Source organism: Myxocyprinus asiaticus, chromosome 50, assembly GCF_019703515.2.
Source record: "Myxocyprinus asiaticus isolate MX2 ecotype Aquarium Trade chromosome 50, UBuf_Myxa_2, whole genome shotgun sequence".
NCBI lineage: Eukaryota > Metazoa > Chordata > Actinopteri > Cypriniformes > Catostomidae > Myxocyprinus > Myxocyprinus asiaticus.
The window spans coordinates 16,697,065-16,710,061 of record NC_059393.1 but is presented as its reverse complement, the minus strand read 5'-3'; the positions used below and the strand labels follow the sequence as shown (position 1 = coordinate 16,710,061).

Here is a 12,997-nt window from a genome sequence, read left to right as displayed (position 1 = left end):
ACTCTCGGTGGGACGCGTGGTGAGTTGTGCATGGATGCAGCCTCGGAGAATAGCGTGAACTTCCACATGCGCCACGTCTCAGTGGTAATGCGCTCAACAAGCCACGTGATAAGATGCGCGGATTGACGGTCTCAGACACGGAGGCAATTTAGAATCGTCCTCCGTCACCCGGATTGAGGCGAGTCACTACGCCACCACGAGGACTTGGAGCGCATTGGGAATTGGGCATTCCAAATTGGGGGAAAAGGGGAGAAAATCCATCTGTAATCCAATCTGATCTGTAACCCTCATCTTGTAAAGGCTAGGGTATATTTTGTTTTTGTACATTCCGTTCTTTCTTGCACACAGTCAAGCGCTCAGCCTTTCAAAGTATAGTCTTTTGACCGCAAGCCCATATGGACACATTCGACACATGCGCACTACGACTGCTATGCGGGCCAACAATGTCAAGAGGTGTCAAGTTTTAGGCTCATAACTCAAATATCTATGTGTATTTAACTTATTGATCTTAAAAATCTATAGACCTAGAATTTTAAGTGTTAATAACTAAAACAATTGTGTACAAAATTGAGGATGTGGGGATTACCCATAATCCATTGCACTTGAATTATTTAATTATGTTTCCTTGGTCAAAGTGAACTTATGGGGGCATTTAAATAGTTGTCATTAAGAATTAATAGAGGTTTTAGCTCTTTTGTAGTATTATTTACAGTATGTAGTTTTGTTGCAAATAATTGTTTTGTGTGATGTCACCATTAGGGTGATCGGTGTCCCCTTTGGTCAAGTTGGAATCTGTTAAGTCTATTTTAGTTCACCTTGTGCATGTGCAACTGAGGTTCTATTTTATATGTAATTAAAATTAATTATTCTCCTAGAATCTTTATTTCAGCTGTATTATTGTATGATCTACATTTGAGTCAATTCAACTAAAATGATTAAGTAGAAACAAATTTGAGTTAAGTCTACTTGCATCTAGTTACCTTAACTTAAATAGTTAATTTCATTCTATATAAACACCAAGTTAAGTGAACTTAATTACACAAGTTTTGGAGATGCCATTACTCAATTCAGTTGAGGGAATGAGTTTACTCATTCTGTCAACTTAGGGCTTTCAGTGTGGCAGAGCAACAGTTTGAGGAGAATATTGCTGAGTAGGAATGTTAAAGTCAATATATTTAAAGAAACGTACCCATATAATTACATGTTGACATATCAAGTTTAATGGTTCAAAGTTTTGAAGGTAACTTTATCACCCCTTTGAGTACTTAGGTTTGTTACCACCACAGTAACGCAAGAACTTAAGCATGTTCAACCGAACCGCACGTTGGCCAAGTCTTTTCATCTGCATACATGTATTTGCGTAAAGTATGTTTCTGGCCTTACTCTACATACCCATATTACACAATATTTCTATATTATCTGAGAACATTTTTCCCTTCAGGCAAGAGTAATCAAAATGGCTTTATTGTTGATGAAGATGAGAAGCAACATCCTTTCCAAAGCTTCCCACACCTCTACAAACATGATCCACCACAAGTTGAGAAATACACTCCAGACCCAAGACCACAATCCTTTGGGAGGACGATCAGCCGAGATGGGACGTCTCTTATTGCACTCACTTCAGTCATTAAAGGGAGGAAGAACCTCATGATCAGGCTTTTAGTAGTCAAGGCCAGAGGCAGCTGAGGATCCTTGGTAGAAACAGACAGAGTGAGTCAGAGCATCTAACTTACTCATTTACTTTTTTAACACCTTAAGTGTTACTAAAACACTTTATTCACTTTAGAAATGACCATGTTTTTAGGCACATCTGTTAAAGGTGGACAACAAAAATCAAGAAAGAGTTTGGAGAGTAGGTTTTTTTCATTTTCTGCCTTTATTTGTGCTTACAGTACTACATTTCTCAAATTACTACTCAAATTTCTCTGTTTTTCATTATTTATTCCTCAGATCTAACTATACCTTTCAGGTGTTCCTGCATAATAGTTTGCTTAAGGCCGAGATTAAGCTGCAATATGACATATAATCATCTTGTCCATTAGTTTAATGGACTTATTCCACTGAGACCACAGGAAAAGATATCAGAACCTCGAGTCCACTCTCAACTAGAGATCACTCCAATCTGGAATTGGTCTGGATTGTCTACTGACACTGGATCAGTACAGATTCCCCAAAGAGACTCTGCCTCTTTTGTAACTGATTCAGGAGTGCGGCAACACAAGATATGCTTAAGAATTTTCTCTAACACAAGACTAAAATCTGTCCATCCATCCACAAGTTAAATAGTGTGTACTGTTTAAAATGATAGTTTATAATGGAAACGGGCTCTCGTTTCATCTTTCATTTCTCTCTTTCAAAGTTTCAGAAGCCTGTTAGTATCGGTTGTCCTAATGGCTGGACTCACTACCGGAGGAACTGTTATATTTTGGGACCTGGTGTTGCTAGCTGGAGCAGCGCTCAATGTGCTTGCGTGCTGTATGTAACTCCATTTATCTCAGAGAAACATATACACACATACTTATTACTATACATCTGTCCTTTCTACTCCTAAATATTGGTGTCCTGTCTCCAAATTAGGCTTGAGGGCCACTTGACAAGTGTGCAATCGAAGACTGATTTGAAGTGGATGTGGAAGTTTGCTGGAAAGCAAGCATTCTGGAGTGCACAGACATTGCAAGTACCCAAAAGTACTATGGAATTACCATGCTGTTTGGATATGGTACCACGGTAATAGCCTACCACGTGCCATGATAGTACCATGGAGTACATGTAAATACCATGGTAAATGAATATGGTAATCATTCATTTTTGTTGGTACTGAGATCTGATACAATCACTGTACCAAGGTGCAACTACAGTACTTCATTTTTTAAGGAATTCAATGTAAAAATTTCCCTGTAAATAAGAATACTGCTTTGATTTTGTGCAGGGCTCACAGGTGGTCCAGAACAGTGGTCTTGGACTGATGGCAGGCCTCTGACATTCTCCAGACTCAAGAAGAGAAGGGTGACCGATCATCAGGACCATGATACTTCTACATGTGTTTTGGCTCAGAGCCAGAAGATATGGATTCCAAAACACTGCGCTGATGGATTAGAGCACAGAATAAATAATTACATTTTAATCCACAATGACATGCTTTCTTGTTTACAATAAATAATGAATTACAATAATATTGATTACAATAAAAAGATAACCTTTACTGAGTTTTTTATTTTTTTTATTTGTAAAATGTCTATACACTTTCTGTACCGTGATAACCTGTCAAAATACCATAGTTACTTCATTTACTGTTACTAATCTAAAACTGTGAGTACTTGATTCTCATTCTCACGTTTGGTGACATCATGAAATGAGGCACGTTGATTCGACATAAATCAAATGTGTAGAATTTGAACCATTCTGGGTTCAATACAAGTTGAGCTCAATCAACAGCATTTGTGGCATAATGTTGATTACCACAAAAACTAATTTCAAGTCGTCCCTCCTTTTCTTTAACAAAAAACAAAACAGTGAGGCACTTACAATGGAAGTGAATGGGGCCAATTTTTCAAGGGTTTAAAGGCAGCCTACCATTTTATAAAATCACTAACACTGATTCTTCTGTTAAAAACGAATGTATTATTTGAGCTGTAAAGTTGTTTGAATTGTCACTTTTACAGTCGTTTTGCGGTTTATGGCGTTAAGTCATCATGGCAACGTTGTAAAATTGGATATAACTTTACACAGAAAAGGTTAGTAAGTGATTTTATCACACTAAAATCATGTTAACACGCATATTGTTTACATCCTGTGGCTATACTTTTGAAACAGTGAGTATTTTAATGTTAACAGATTGGCCCCATTCACTTGCATTGTAAGTGCCTCGCTGTGACCCAGATTTTTGCTTTTTTAAAAGAAAGAAGTTCAATCAATATTACGCCAATATTACTTTAAACTTGGTTCCGCCTGTTTCCTGCCCGGACACTCATAGATGTGCGACGGGGAAAAGATGGCGGCGGCCATGGTACAAATGTCATGTTTGTATCGTGGGATGTTAGCGGTCAGAGCAACTGGCATTCGACCCCTTATTCCAGGACTTGTGCCATCTCAGTTCAGGGCGTTTTCGATCAAGAAAGACCCGGAGTTAGAGGAAAATCCCTATTATAGTAAATATGAAGAGAAGATCAAGAAGCTACGGAGGTAGGAGCTGTCAAATGCTGATGAAGTTTATATGTAATGCAATAGTGCTAAGCTGTCAAACACTAATCTAATGTGTTTACTAATGTAACATCAGCTCAAAACCTCAAGAATATAAAGCTCGATTGGAGAAGCGCAATGACATGAAGACGGAGCCGCTCGGAAACTCAAGACAAGCAGAATATGTGAAGTACATGGAAGAGGAGGTGATGACAAGTCCTTACACTGAGAAGACAAATGTAGTGATATATATATATATATATCACTACACTATATATCACGCTAAATTTGTCTTTTCTGACTGATACGTTTTAAATGTTATAGCAATATTGTTACGTATAACGTATACATTATTAAAGGGATAGTACATCCAAAAATGAAAAATTTCTCATCATTTACTCACCCTCATGCCATCCCAGATGTGTATGACTTTCTTTCTTCTGCAGAACACAAACAAAGATTTTTAGAAGAATATTTCAGCTTTGTAAGATCATACAATGCAAGTGAATGGTGACCAAATAGTAAGTACATAATCTCAGCACAATAAACTTTTCAGGTTCTGACTAGACTCAATATATGCTTTAAAATAAACAATTATCTACAGTTCTCAAAACATGTCCACTTTTACAGCTGTGAAGGCACTAATAGGCTACATAGCTTTTCAGGATAGTCTGCTCAGGTTCTTCCATCGATGGATAAAGACTCGACAAAATAACTAAAATGCTTCTATTTGTGATATTTGGCCATCATCCTCAAACCCATAATCATTAACAGATTGGTGGGGAAGAACAATATCGCCTCGCTATATTTCTGTGATCAGTTGTTCTCAAGTTTCTGTCATTTTTAATGCTGCGTTAGTACATAGCGATTGTTTACGCTTAACCGGAAGTTCAGCCCACATCGCCCGTAAAACATCATGGGACTCGGGAATATTGTGGATGGTCTCTGAAGATATAGATTTAACCACTGGAGTCATCTGGATTACTTTTAGGAGGGGGAGCAAATGATGAGAGAATTTTCATTTTTAGGTGTACTATTCCTTTAAGGCATATAAGAATGTACCTGAAGACTTTATTTACTGTTTATTTTACTGTAGTTGGATAAACGAGGTGAAGCAGGTTCTGGCGGCTTCACCAAAGATAAGGTATGACATCAGACCTGTCATCTGGAATTAAATGCATACTAAATTGGAGATTTTAAGACAAATAAAGTTTAGAATATGTATTATTTTATTTTTCTGTTTTCAATTTTAAAGTCATTAGGATCAATTCTCAACCTTGATAGGGTTCAGGAAAAATCTGGAACTGAAATTGGAGAGGTAAGAAAAATACTTTTCAACTTTGTCATCCTTTGTCATCATTTATTGTGTGTAAGCCGTCTTGGTTCCGGAAGTATTTTTCCCATTCAATTCGTCCATAGGGATTTCAAAATAGTTTTAAGACATGAACCAAACCATCCAGTTTCGAGATGAATCACAGCACTGCAAACTTTGATTTAAAGACAAATGTACAAGACTTAACACTTTTAGTAAGGGCATGAACTACAATCCCATGTAGCATTGCGAGTGGCGTAATTAAAAACGATGGAAAATATAAAGCTATTGATATAAAGTTAGTGATTAAAGTACATAAACAATATGTTTCGAGTTTATTGCAAAATATTCAGATATGAAGAAATACTGTATATACTGTAAGTAGTTTGAGAGTTTAAGAAGACCGACACAATAGGAAATGTCATGCAAGTGGACGATCGCTGCAAAGCTTGTTTGGCATTTTAAAAGGGGAAAATTGGGTGTGTAATATTTTCCTAGTAACAAAATTTGAGTCTGTATAGATTTTCGAAAAACAAGAAAGGCAGTCATTGCTAAATAAATTTGCCTATGTTTGTGATGCCCTTGCTTTATTTTTATTTTGTATTTAGATTGTTTGTATTGAATGTATGTGGATTTGACATAGAATTGCCTTGGGATTATGTGAATGTTCAATAAAATTATTATTTTTTTTAAACGGCTTGTTTGCCACGCTTTTGGTCGTGATTTTCTGATTGGTGTAGCAATCCTCAGGATTATGGGTAGTGTAGTTCTTCACTAGTAATTCTGTTATTAAACACATTTTTTTTTAAATGAAGTTGAAATAACACGGACTGATGGCTTCAACAGAAGCATGTACCATCGATTAACAACCTCGGAGCTCATGATAGGTCTGTCTTTAAAGGTTTATACAGTAAGTTATGGTTAAAAATCTGTTCGTCTGTGGAGAAAATGAAGGGGAATTTTACTTCTGGAATCCTGTTGTGCTGTATTAAGAGGAGATTGGATATTTTACCCTAGTGTTGATTTTTCAAAGTCTTAGCATGTAAACATTCTGTAATATAATCTATTATATTCATTTGGAAAAACAATGGTTAGACCTCTACACCAATTGTCTTTGTTGTTGATCAAACACTTTTTTTTCATTGTGCAGCTTTGGATGCAGTACTTCTCAAAGAAAGACACAATTAGTGCAGTAATTCCAGTGAGTTCTCTTTTATTCCTTTTTTTGTCATCAGTTCTTCTTTTAATTATTCCATAAAATATTTATGAACTGAATGTTAGTGAAATGTTTAGATGAATTCAGCTTTGATTTGATGACTAGTGAAACTTTTAGATTTTTTTAAGCCATGGAAAGCTATTCAATAACAACAGCAAATTTTCACCAGAGATATTTTCACCTTGTAACACACTTTCTCTTACTCAGGGTTCAACATTTGAAATAATTTTTGGTCGTGCCAAATCAAGCCCGATGGTAAGATTATTACCTCTTTTAAACATTGTAATTGATTTTTTTTTTTTATTTTTTTTTTTTGTCAAACCACCATAAAAGGACTGTAAGCTACTAAACCACCACTTGGTGGCAGTAGTTCCTTTCAAGAGAAGCAGCCCCTCTGCTAATAATAATGGATCAGAGTAGCCAAGTCCTTTATCTCTTTTGCTTAGAGTAAAATATATTAAATCTTGCACTCTGTTTATGATGGTCAATGGTCAAGGTATGTATCTTGCTTGACACTGGAATGAATATTCATCTTCTATATTAATGTGTTTTCCCAATGTTTCCACAGTTTCTATATGCTTTGCCCCAGAAAGAGGGCTATGAATTCTTTGTCGGCCAATGGGCCGGTCATGAGCTGCACTTCACATCATTGATTAATGTTCAGGTATTATATTCTCCCCCTTTAATATCAACTGTAGGTTTATGTTGGCTCAGGATTGACTGAAAATGGTTTCAATTGCAGACTAAGGGAGAGAATGCACCCAGTCAGCTAATTTTATACCACTACACGGACCTGCAGAAGGACAAGGGCATTGTGCTAATGACTGCTGAGATGGATAGCAAATTTGTGGTAAGTCAAGTTGATCGTTTTTAAGGGGATACACCTTTTGAAATTTTGGATATCTATTCCAATGATCAGTTTTCTTAAATGTTTTATTCATTTACTTTTTTGCCACTCTTTTTCAGACTGTCCACCAGGCTCAATGCTTGGCCAATCAGGTGCAGCTGTTTTACGGATCACAGCGGCATGAGACTTTCCGATTGGTCGAGACCTTCAACCACAAACCAGCAGAGTTTAAACACATGTCTGTAATAGCAGAACTAGAACAGAGTGGAATAGGATCTGGAGTCACCACAAATTAACAAACACTCTAAAGGCAATAATGTTGATATGGTTGCCAAATGTGAACTTTTGACTTTTCGGGAGAAAGAGCCGCTCTTGACATAACTTATTTAGTGGATCTCTCAGCTACAACTTGAGAGAAAAACATGCTCACACTGATATAATTTGATCAACAAGTAATGAGTTAAAGAGACTAATAAGATTCATATATCATGCTCTTTTGCTACCGTGTATGCAGTTTTGTTAACCCAAACCCTTCCATTTTTAATGCATACTGCGTGTACCATAGGCCTAACAGGCCTTATAATACCGTATGTAAAATACTGTGGTTGTTTGATCATATGTTAATGCTGTGTTTGACATGAAAAAATGGAAATTAATATGAAGGTATTATGAATCAGATTACATTAGATATAAGCTTGACTAACATTGTAAATACAACCTTGACCTGTTGAGTGAGAATATTAAATAGATCTGAATTTACCTCTGGAAAATACTTGTGTTCCTATTTCCATTGTGGTGTAATTCATTATAAAAAGAAGCTTTACACTTTGGATGGATGTGTCAAGTTAGTCCTGTGTTTCTCAAGAAGTTGTTGTTTTACTCCATTTTTGATCATCTATACCGTAAGCATTTCAATTCAGTGCTGAATTACTTGAAAGGAATATTTCTGTTTCAATATCAGTTAAGCTCAATCAACAGCATTTGTGACAATGTTGATTATCACAGCAATTAATTTCAACTTGTACTTCCTTTACTTTAAAAATAAATAAAAAATGTGGCATAACATGGCATTTACAGTTGTGGCCAAAAATATTGGCACCTTTGGTAAATATGAGCAAAGAGAGCTGTGGGGAAAAATCTCCATTGTTTATCCTTTTGATCTTTCATTCAAAAAAATCACAAAAATCACCTTTAATTGAAGTAAAACAATTGAAACAGGGAAAATATTTCATTATTAAGTAAATATTTTTCTCCAAAATGTATTTGCCATAATTATTGGCACCCTTTTATTCAATACTTTTTTCAACCACCCTTTGCCAAGATAACAGCTCTGAGTCTTCTCTTATAATGCCTAATGAGGTTGGAGAACACCTGGCAAAGGATCTGAGACCATTCCTCCATACAGAATCTCTACAGATCCTTCAAATTCAGAGGTCCATGTTGGTGGACTCTCCTCTTCAGTTCACCTCACAAATTTTCTATGGGGTTCAGGTCAGGGGACTGGGATGGCCATGGCAGAACCTTGATTTTGTGGACAGTGAACCATTTTTGTGTTGATTTTGATGTTTGTTTTGGATCATTGTCCTGCTAGAAGATCCAACCAGGGCCCATTGTAAGCTTTCTGGCAGAGGCAGCCAGGTTTAGATTTTTTTATCTGTGGGTATTTGATAAGAGTCCATAATGCCATGTATCCGAACAAGATGTCCAGGACCTCTGGCAGAAAAACAGCCCCACAACATTAAAGATCCAGCACCACATTTAACCGTGGGCATTGGGTACTTCTTCATCTCTGTGTGCGCCAAACCCATCTCTGGTGTTTGCTGCCAAAAAGCTCTTTTTTTGTTTCATCTCACCATAGAATCCAGTCGCATTTGAAGTTCCAGTAGTGTCTGGCAAATTGAAGATGCTTGAGTTTGTTGTTGGATGAAAGCAGAGGCTTTTTTCGTGAAACCCTCCCAAACAACTTGTGGTGATGTTGGTGATGTCTGATATTTAAAAAAAAAAATAATTCTTAGACATTCTAACCCCAAGACCCAACTAAATTCTGCAATTCTTCAGCTGTGATCTTTGGCCACTTGAACCATCCTCCTCACTGTGCAGGGAGACAATATAGACACACAACCTTTTCCAGGCCAATTATTTTTTCTTTTCTTTTTTGGATTTATCTCCCCTTTTCTTCCCAATTTGGCATGCCCAATTCCCAATGCACTCTAAGTCCTCATGGTGGCGAAGTGACTCGCCTCATTCTGGGTGGCGGAGGAGGAATCTCAGTTGCCTCCGTGTCTGAGACCGTCAATCCGCACATCTGATCACGTGGCTTGTTGAGCGCGTTACCGCGGAGACCTAGCATGTGTGGAGGCTTTACGCTATTCTACGCGGCATCCACACACAACTCACCACGTGCCCCACCGAGAGTGAGAACCACATTATAGCGACCACGAGGATATTAACCCAACTTGACTCTACCCAACCTAGCAACCAGGCCAATTGGTTGCTTAGGAAGTCTGACTGGAGTCACTCAGCAAGCCCTGGATTCGAATTTGCGACTCCAGGAGTGGTAGTCAGCGTCTTTACTTGCTGAGCTACCCAGGCCGATTCTTAAGATCTCCAGTTGATTGGAACTAGTTAATTATTGCCCTGATGGTGGAAATGGGCATTTTCAATGCTTTGGCAATTTTCTTATAGCCACTTCCCATTTTGTGAAGCTCAACAACCTTTTGCCGCACATCAGAACTATATTCTTTAGTGTAACCCACTGTGATTGATGTTTAAGGGGATTTGGCCTGTGTGTTACCTCATATACAGGTGCATCTCAATAAATTAGAATGTCGTGGAAAAGTTTATTTATTTCAGTAATTCAACTCAAATTGTGAAACTCGTGTATTAAATAAATTCAATGCACACAGACTGAAGTAGTTTAAGTCTTTGGTTCTTTTAATTGTGATGATTTTGGCTCACATTTAACAAAAACCCACCAATTCACTATCTCAAAAAATTAGAATATGGTGACATGCCAATCAGCTAATCAACTCAAAACACCTGCAAAGGTTTCCTGAGCCTTCAAAATTGTCTCTCAGTTTGGTTCACTAGGCTACACAATCATGGGGAAGACTGCTGATCTGACAGTTGTCCAGAAGACAATCATTGACACCCTTCACAAGGAGGGTAAGCCACAAACATTCATTGCCAAAGAAGCTGGCTGTTCACAGAGTGCTGTATCCAAGCATGTTAACAGAAAGTTGAGTGGAAGGAAAAAGTGTGGAAGAAAAAGATGCACAACCAACCGAGAGAACCGCAGCCTTATGATTGTCAAGCAAAATCGATTCAAGAATTTGGGTGAACTTCACAAGGAATGGACTGAGGCTGGGGTCAAGGCATCAAGACACAGACATGTCAAGGAATTTGGCTACAGTTGTCGTATTCCTCTTGTTAAGCCACTCCTGAACCACAGACAACGTCAGAGGCGTATTACCTGGGCTAAGGAGAAGAAGAACTGGACTGTTGCCCAGTGTTCCAAAGTCCTCTTTTCAGATGAGAGCAAGTTTTGTATTTCATTTGGAAACCAAGGTCCTAGAGTCTGGAGGAAGGGTGGAGAAGCTCATAGCCCAAGTTGCTTGAAGTCCAGTGTTAAGTTTCCACAGTCTGTGATGATTTGGGGTGCAATGTCATCTGCTGGTGTTGGTCCATTGTGTTTTTTGAAAACCAAAGTCACTGCACCCGTTTACCAAGAAATTTTGGAGCACTTCATGCTTCCTTCTGCTGACCAGCTTTTTAAAGATGCTGATTTCATTTTCCAGCAGGATTTGGCAGCTGCCCACACTGCCAAAAGCACCAAAAGTTGGTTAAATGACCATGGTGTTGGTGTGCTTGACTGGCCAGCAAACTCACCAGACCTGAACCCCATAGAGAATCTATGGGGTATTGTCAAGAGGAAAATGAGAAACATGAGACCAAAAAATGCAGATGAGCTGAAGGCCACTGTCAAAGAAACCTGGGCTTCCATACCACCTCAGCAGTGCCACAGACTGATCACCTCCATGCCACGCCGAATTGAGGCAGTAATTAAAGCAAAAGGAGCCCCTACCAAGTATTGAGTACATATACAGTAAATGAACATACTTTCCAGAAGGCCAACAATTCACTAAAAATGTTTTTTTTTATTGGTCTTATGATGTATTCTAATTTTTTGAGATAGTGAATTGGTGGGTTTTTGTTAAATGTGAGCCAAAATCATCACAATTAAAAGAACCAGAGACTTAAACTACTTCAGTCTGTGTGCATTTAATTTATTTAATACACGAGTTTCACAATTTGAGTTGAATTACTGAAATAAATGAACTTTTCCACGACATTCTAATTTATTGAGATGCACCTGTATATACCCCTGCAAACAGGAAGTCATGGCTTAACAATTTCATGTTCCTAGTCACCCAGGTGCATTAAAAAAAATATTAAAATATGAATGGCAATATACTTCAGATATATTTTACTCAAAAGAATTTCTTGGGGTGCCAATAATTGTGGCCAACATGTTTTGGAGAAAAATATTTATTTAATAATGAGATATTTTCCCTCTTTCAATTGTTCTACTTCAATTAAAGGTTAGATTTTTGTAAATTTTTGGAATGAAAGATCAAAAAAATGTTCACAGCTTTCTTTGCTCATATTTACCAAGTGTGCCAATATTTTTGACCACCACTGTACAATTAAAGTGAATGGGGCCAGTCCGTAAAAGTTGAAATACTCACTGTTTCAAAAGTGTAGCCACAAGATGAAAACAATATGTGTGTTAATATTATTTTAGCTTGATAAAATCACTTACTAACCTTTTCTGGGTAAAGATATGTCCGATTTTGCAACTTTGTTGCCATGGCAACGTAATGCCATAAAACGACTGTAAAAACGATGATTTAAACAACTTTACAGCTCAAATAATGCAGGAGTTTCAACGGAGGAATTAAAGTAAGAGCTTTTATAAAAGTATAAGCTTCACATTTCTGCCTTTAGACCCACCAAAATCTGGCCCCATTCACTTCCACTGTAGTGTAGGCTAAGTGCCTCACTGTAACCTCGATTGTTGGGAAAGGTCCAAATTAATTTTTGTGGTAATCAACATTATGCCACTAATGCTGTCGACTGAGTATAACATGTATTGAACACAGAATAGCCTGTTCCTTTAAATGTCCCGATCATGGCAGATAACGTTGAAAACGCGTTAATTGTCGCCAATGCACCACTCTACTGTACATTGCACACCTTCAAATAAATCCGCTACTTAAATTCCTCTATAATCGCTGTCAATAGCCACTATAGCTGTTAATAGGTGCGTAAATGCCAGCGTTTTGAGCGCGGTAAAGGGGCCGTTCACACCGAACGCGTTTTTACATCCTCCGTCCACGCTGTTTTTGCATAGTTTTTCTATGTAAACGTGCACTAGACGGGC

At 37.7% G+C, this 12,997-nt stretch overlaps 1 protein-coding gene and 1 pseudogene across 1 annotated transcript; both read left to right on the top strand.

Moving 5' to 3' along the window:
* LOC127438902 (FRAS1-related extracellular matrix protein 1-like) overlaps positions 1–3,202 on the top strand; it is a 39,111-nt pseudogene extending 35,909 nt beyond the window's left edge.
* A 771-nt stretch (positions 3,203–3,973) lies between these two features.
* On the top strand, positions 3,974–8,384 carry LOC127438986 (ATP synthase mitochondrial F1 complex assembly factor 1). The gene is made up of 9 exons (XM_051694956.1): positions 3,974–4,182; positions 4,277–4,385; positions 5,276–5,323; positions 5,435–5,497; positions 6,642–6,692; positions 6,915–6,962; positions 7,276–7,371; positions 7,450–7,557; positions 7,674–8,384. Exons 1-9 carry the CDS (start codon positions 3,974–3,976, stop codon positions 7,848–7,850), a joined length of 909 nt encoding a protein of 302 aa, XP_051550916.1. The 3' UTR covers positions 7,851–8,384.
* Positions 8,385–12,997: the final 4,613 nt, after the last annotated feature.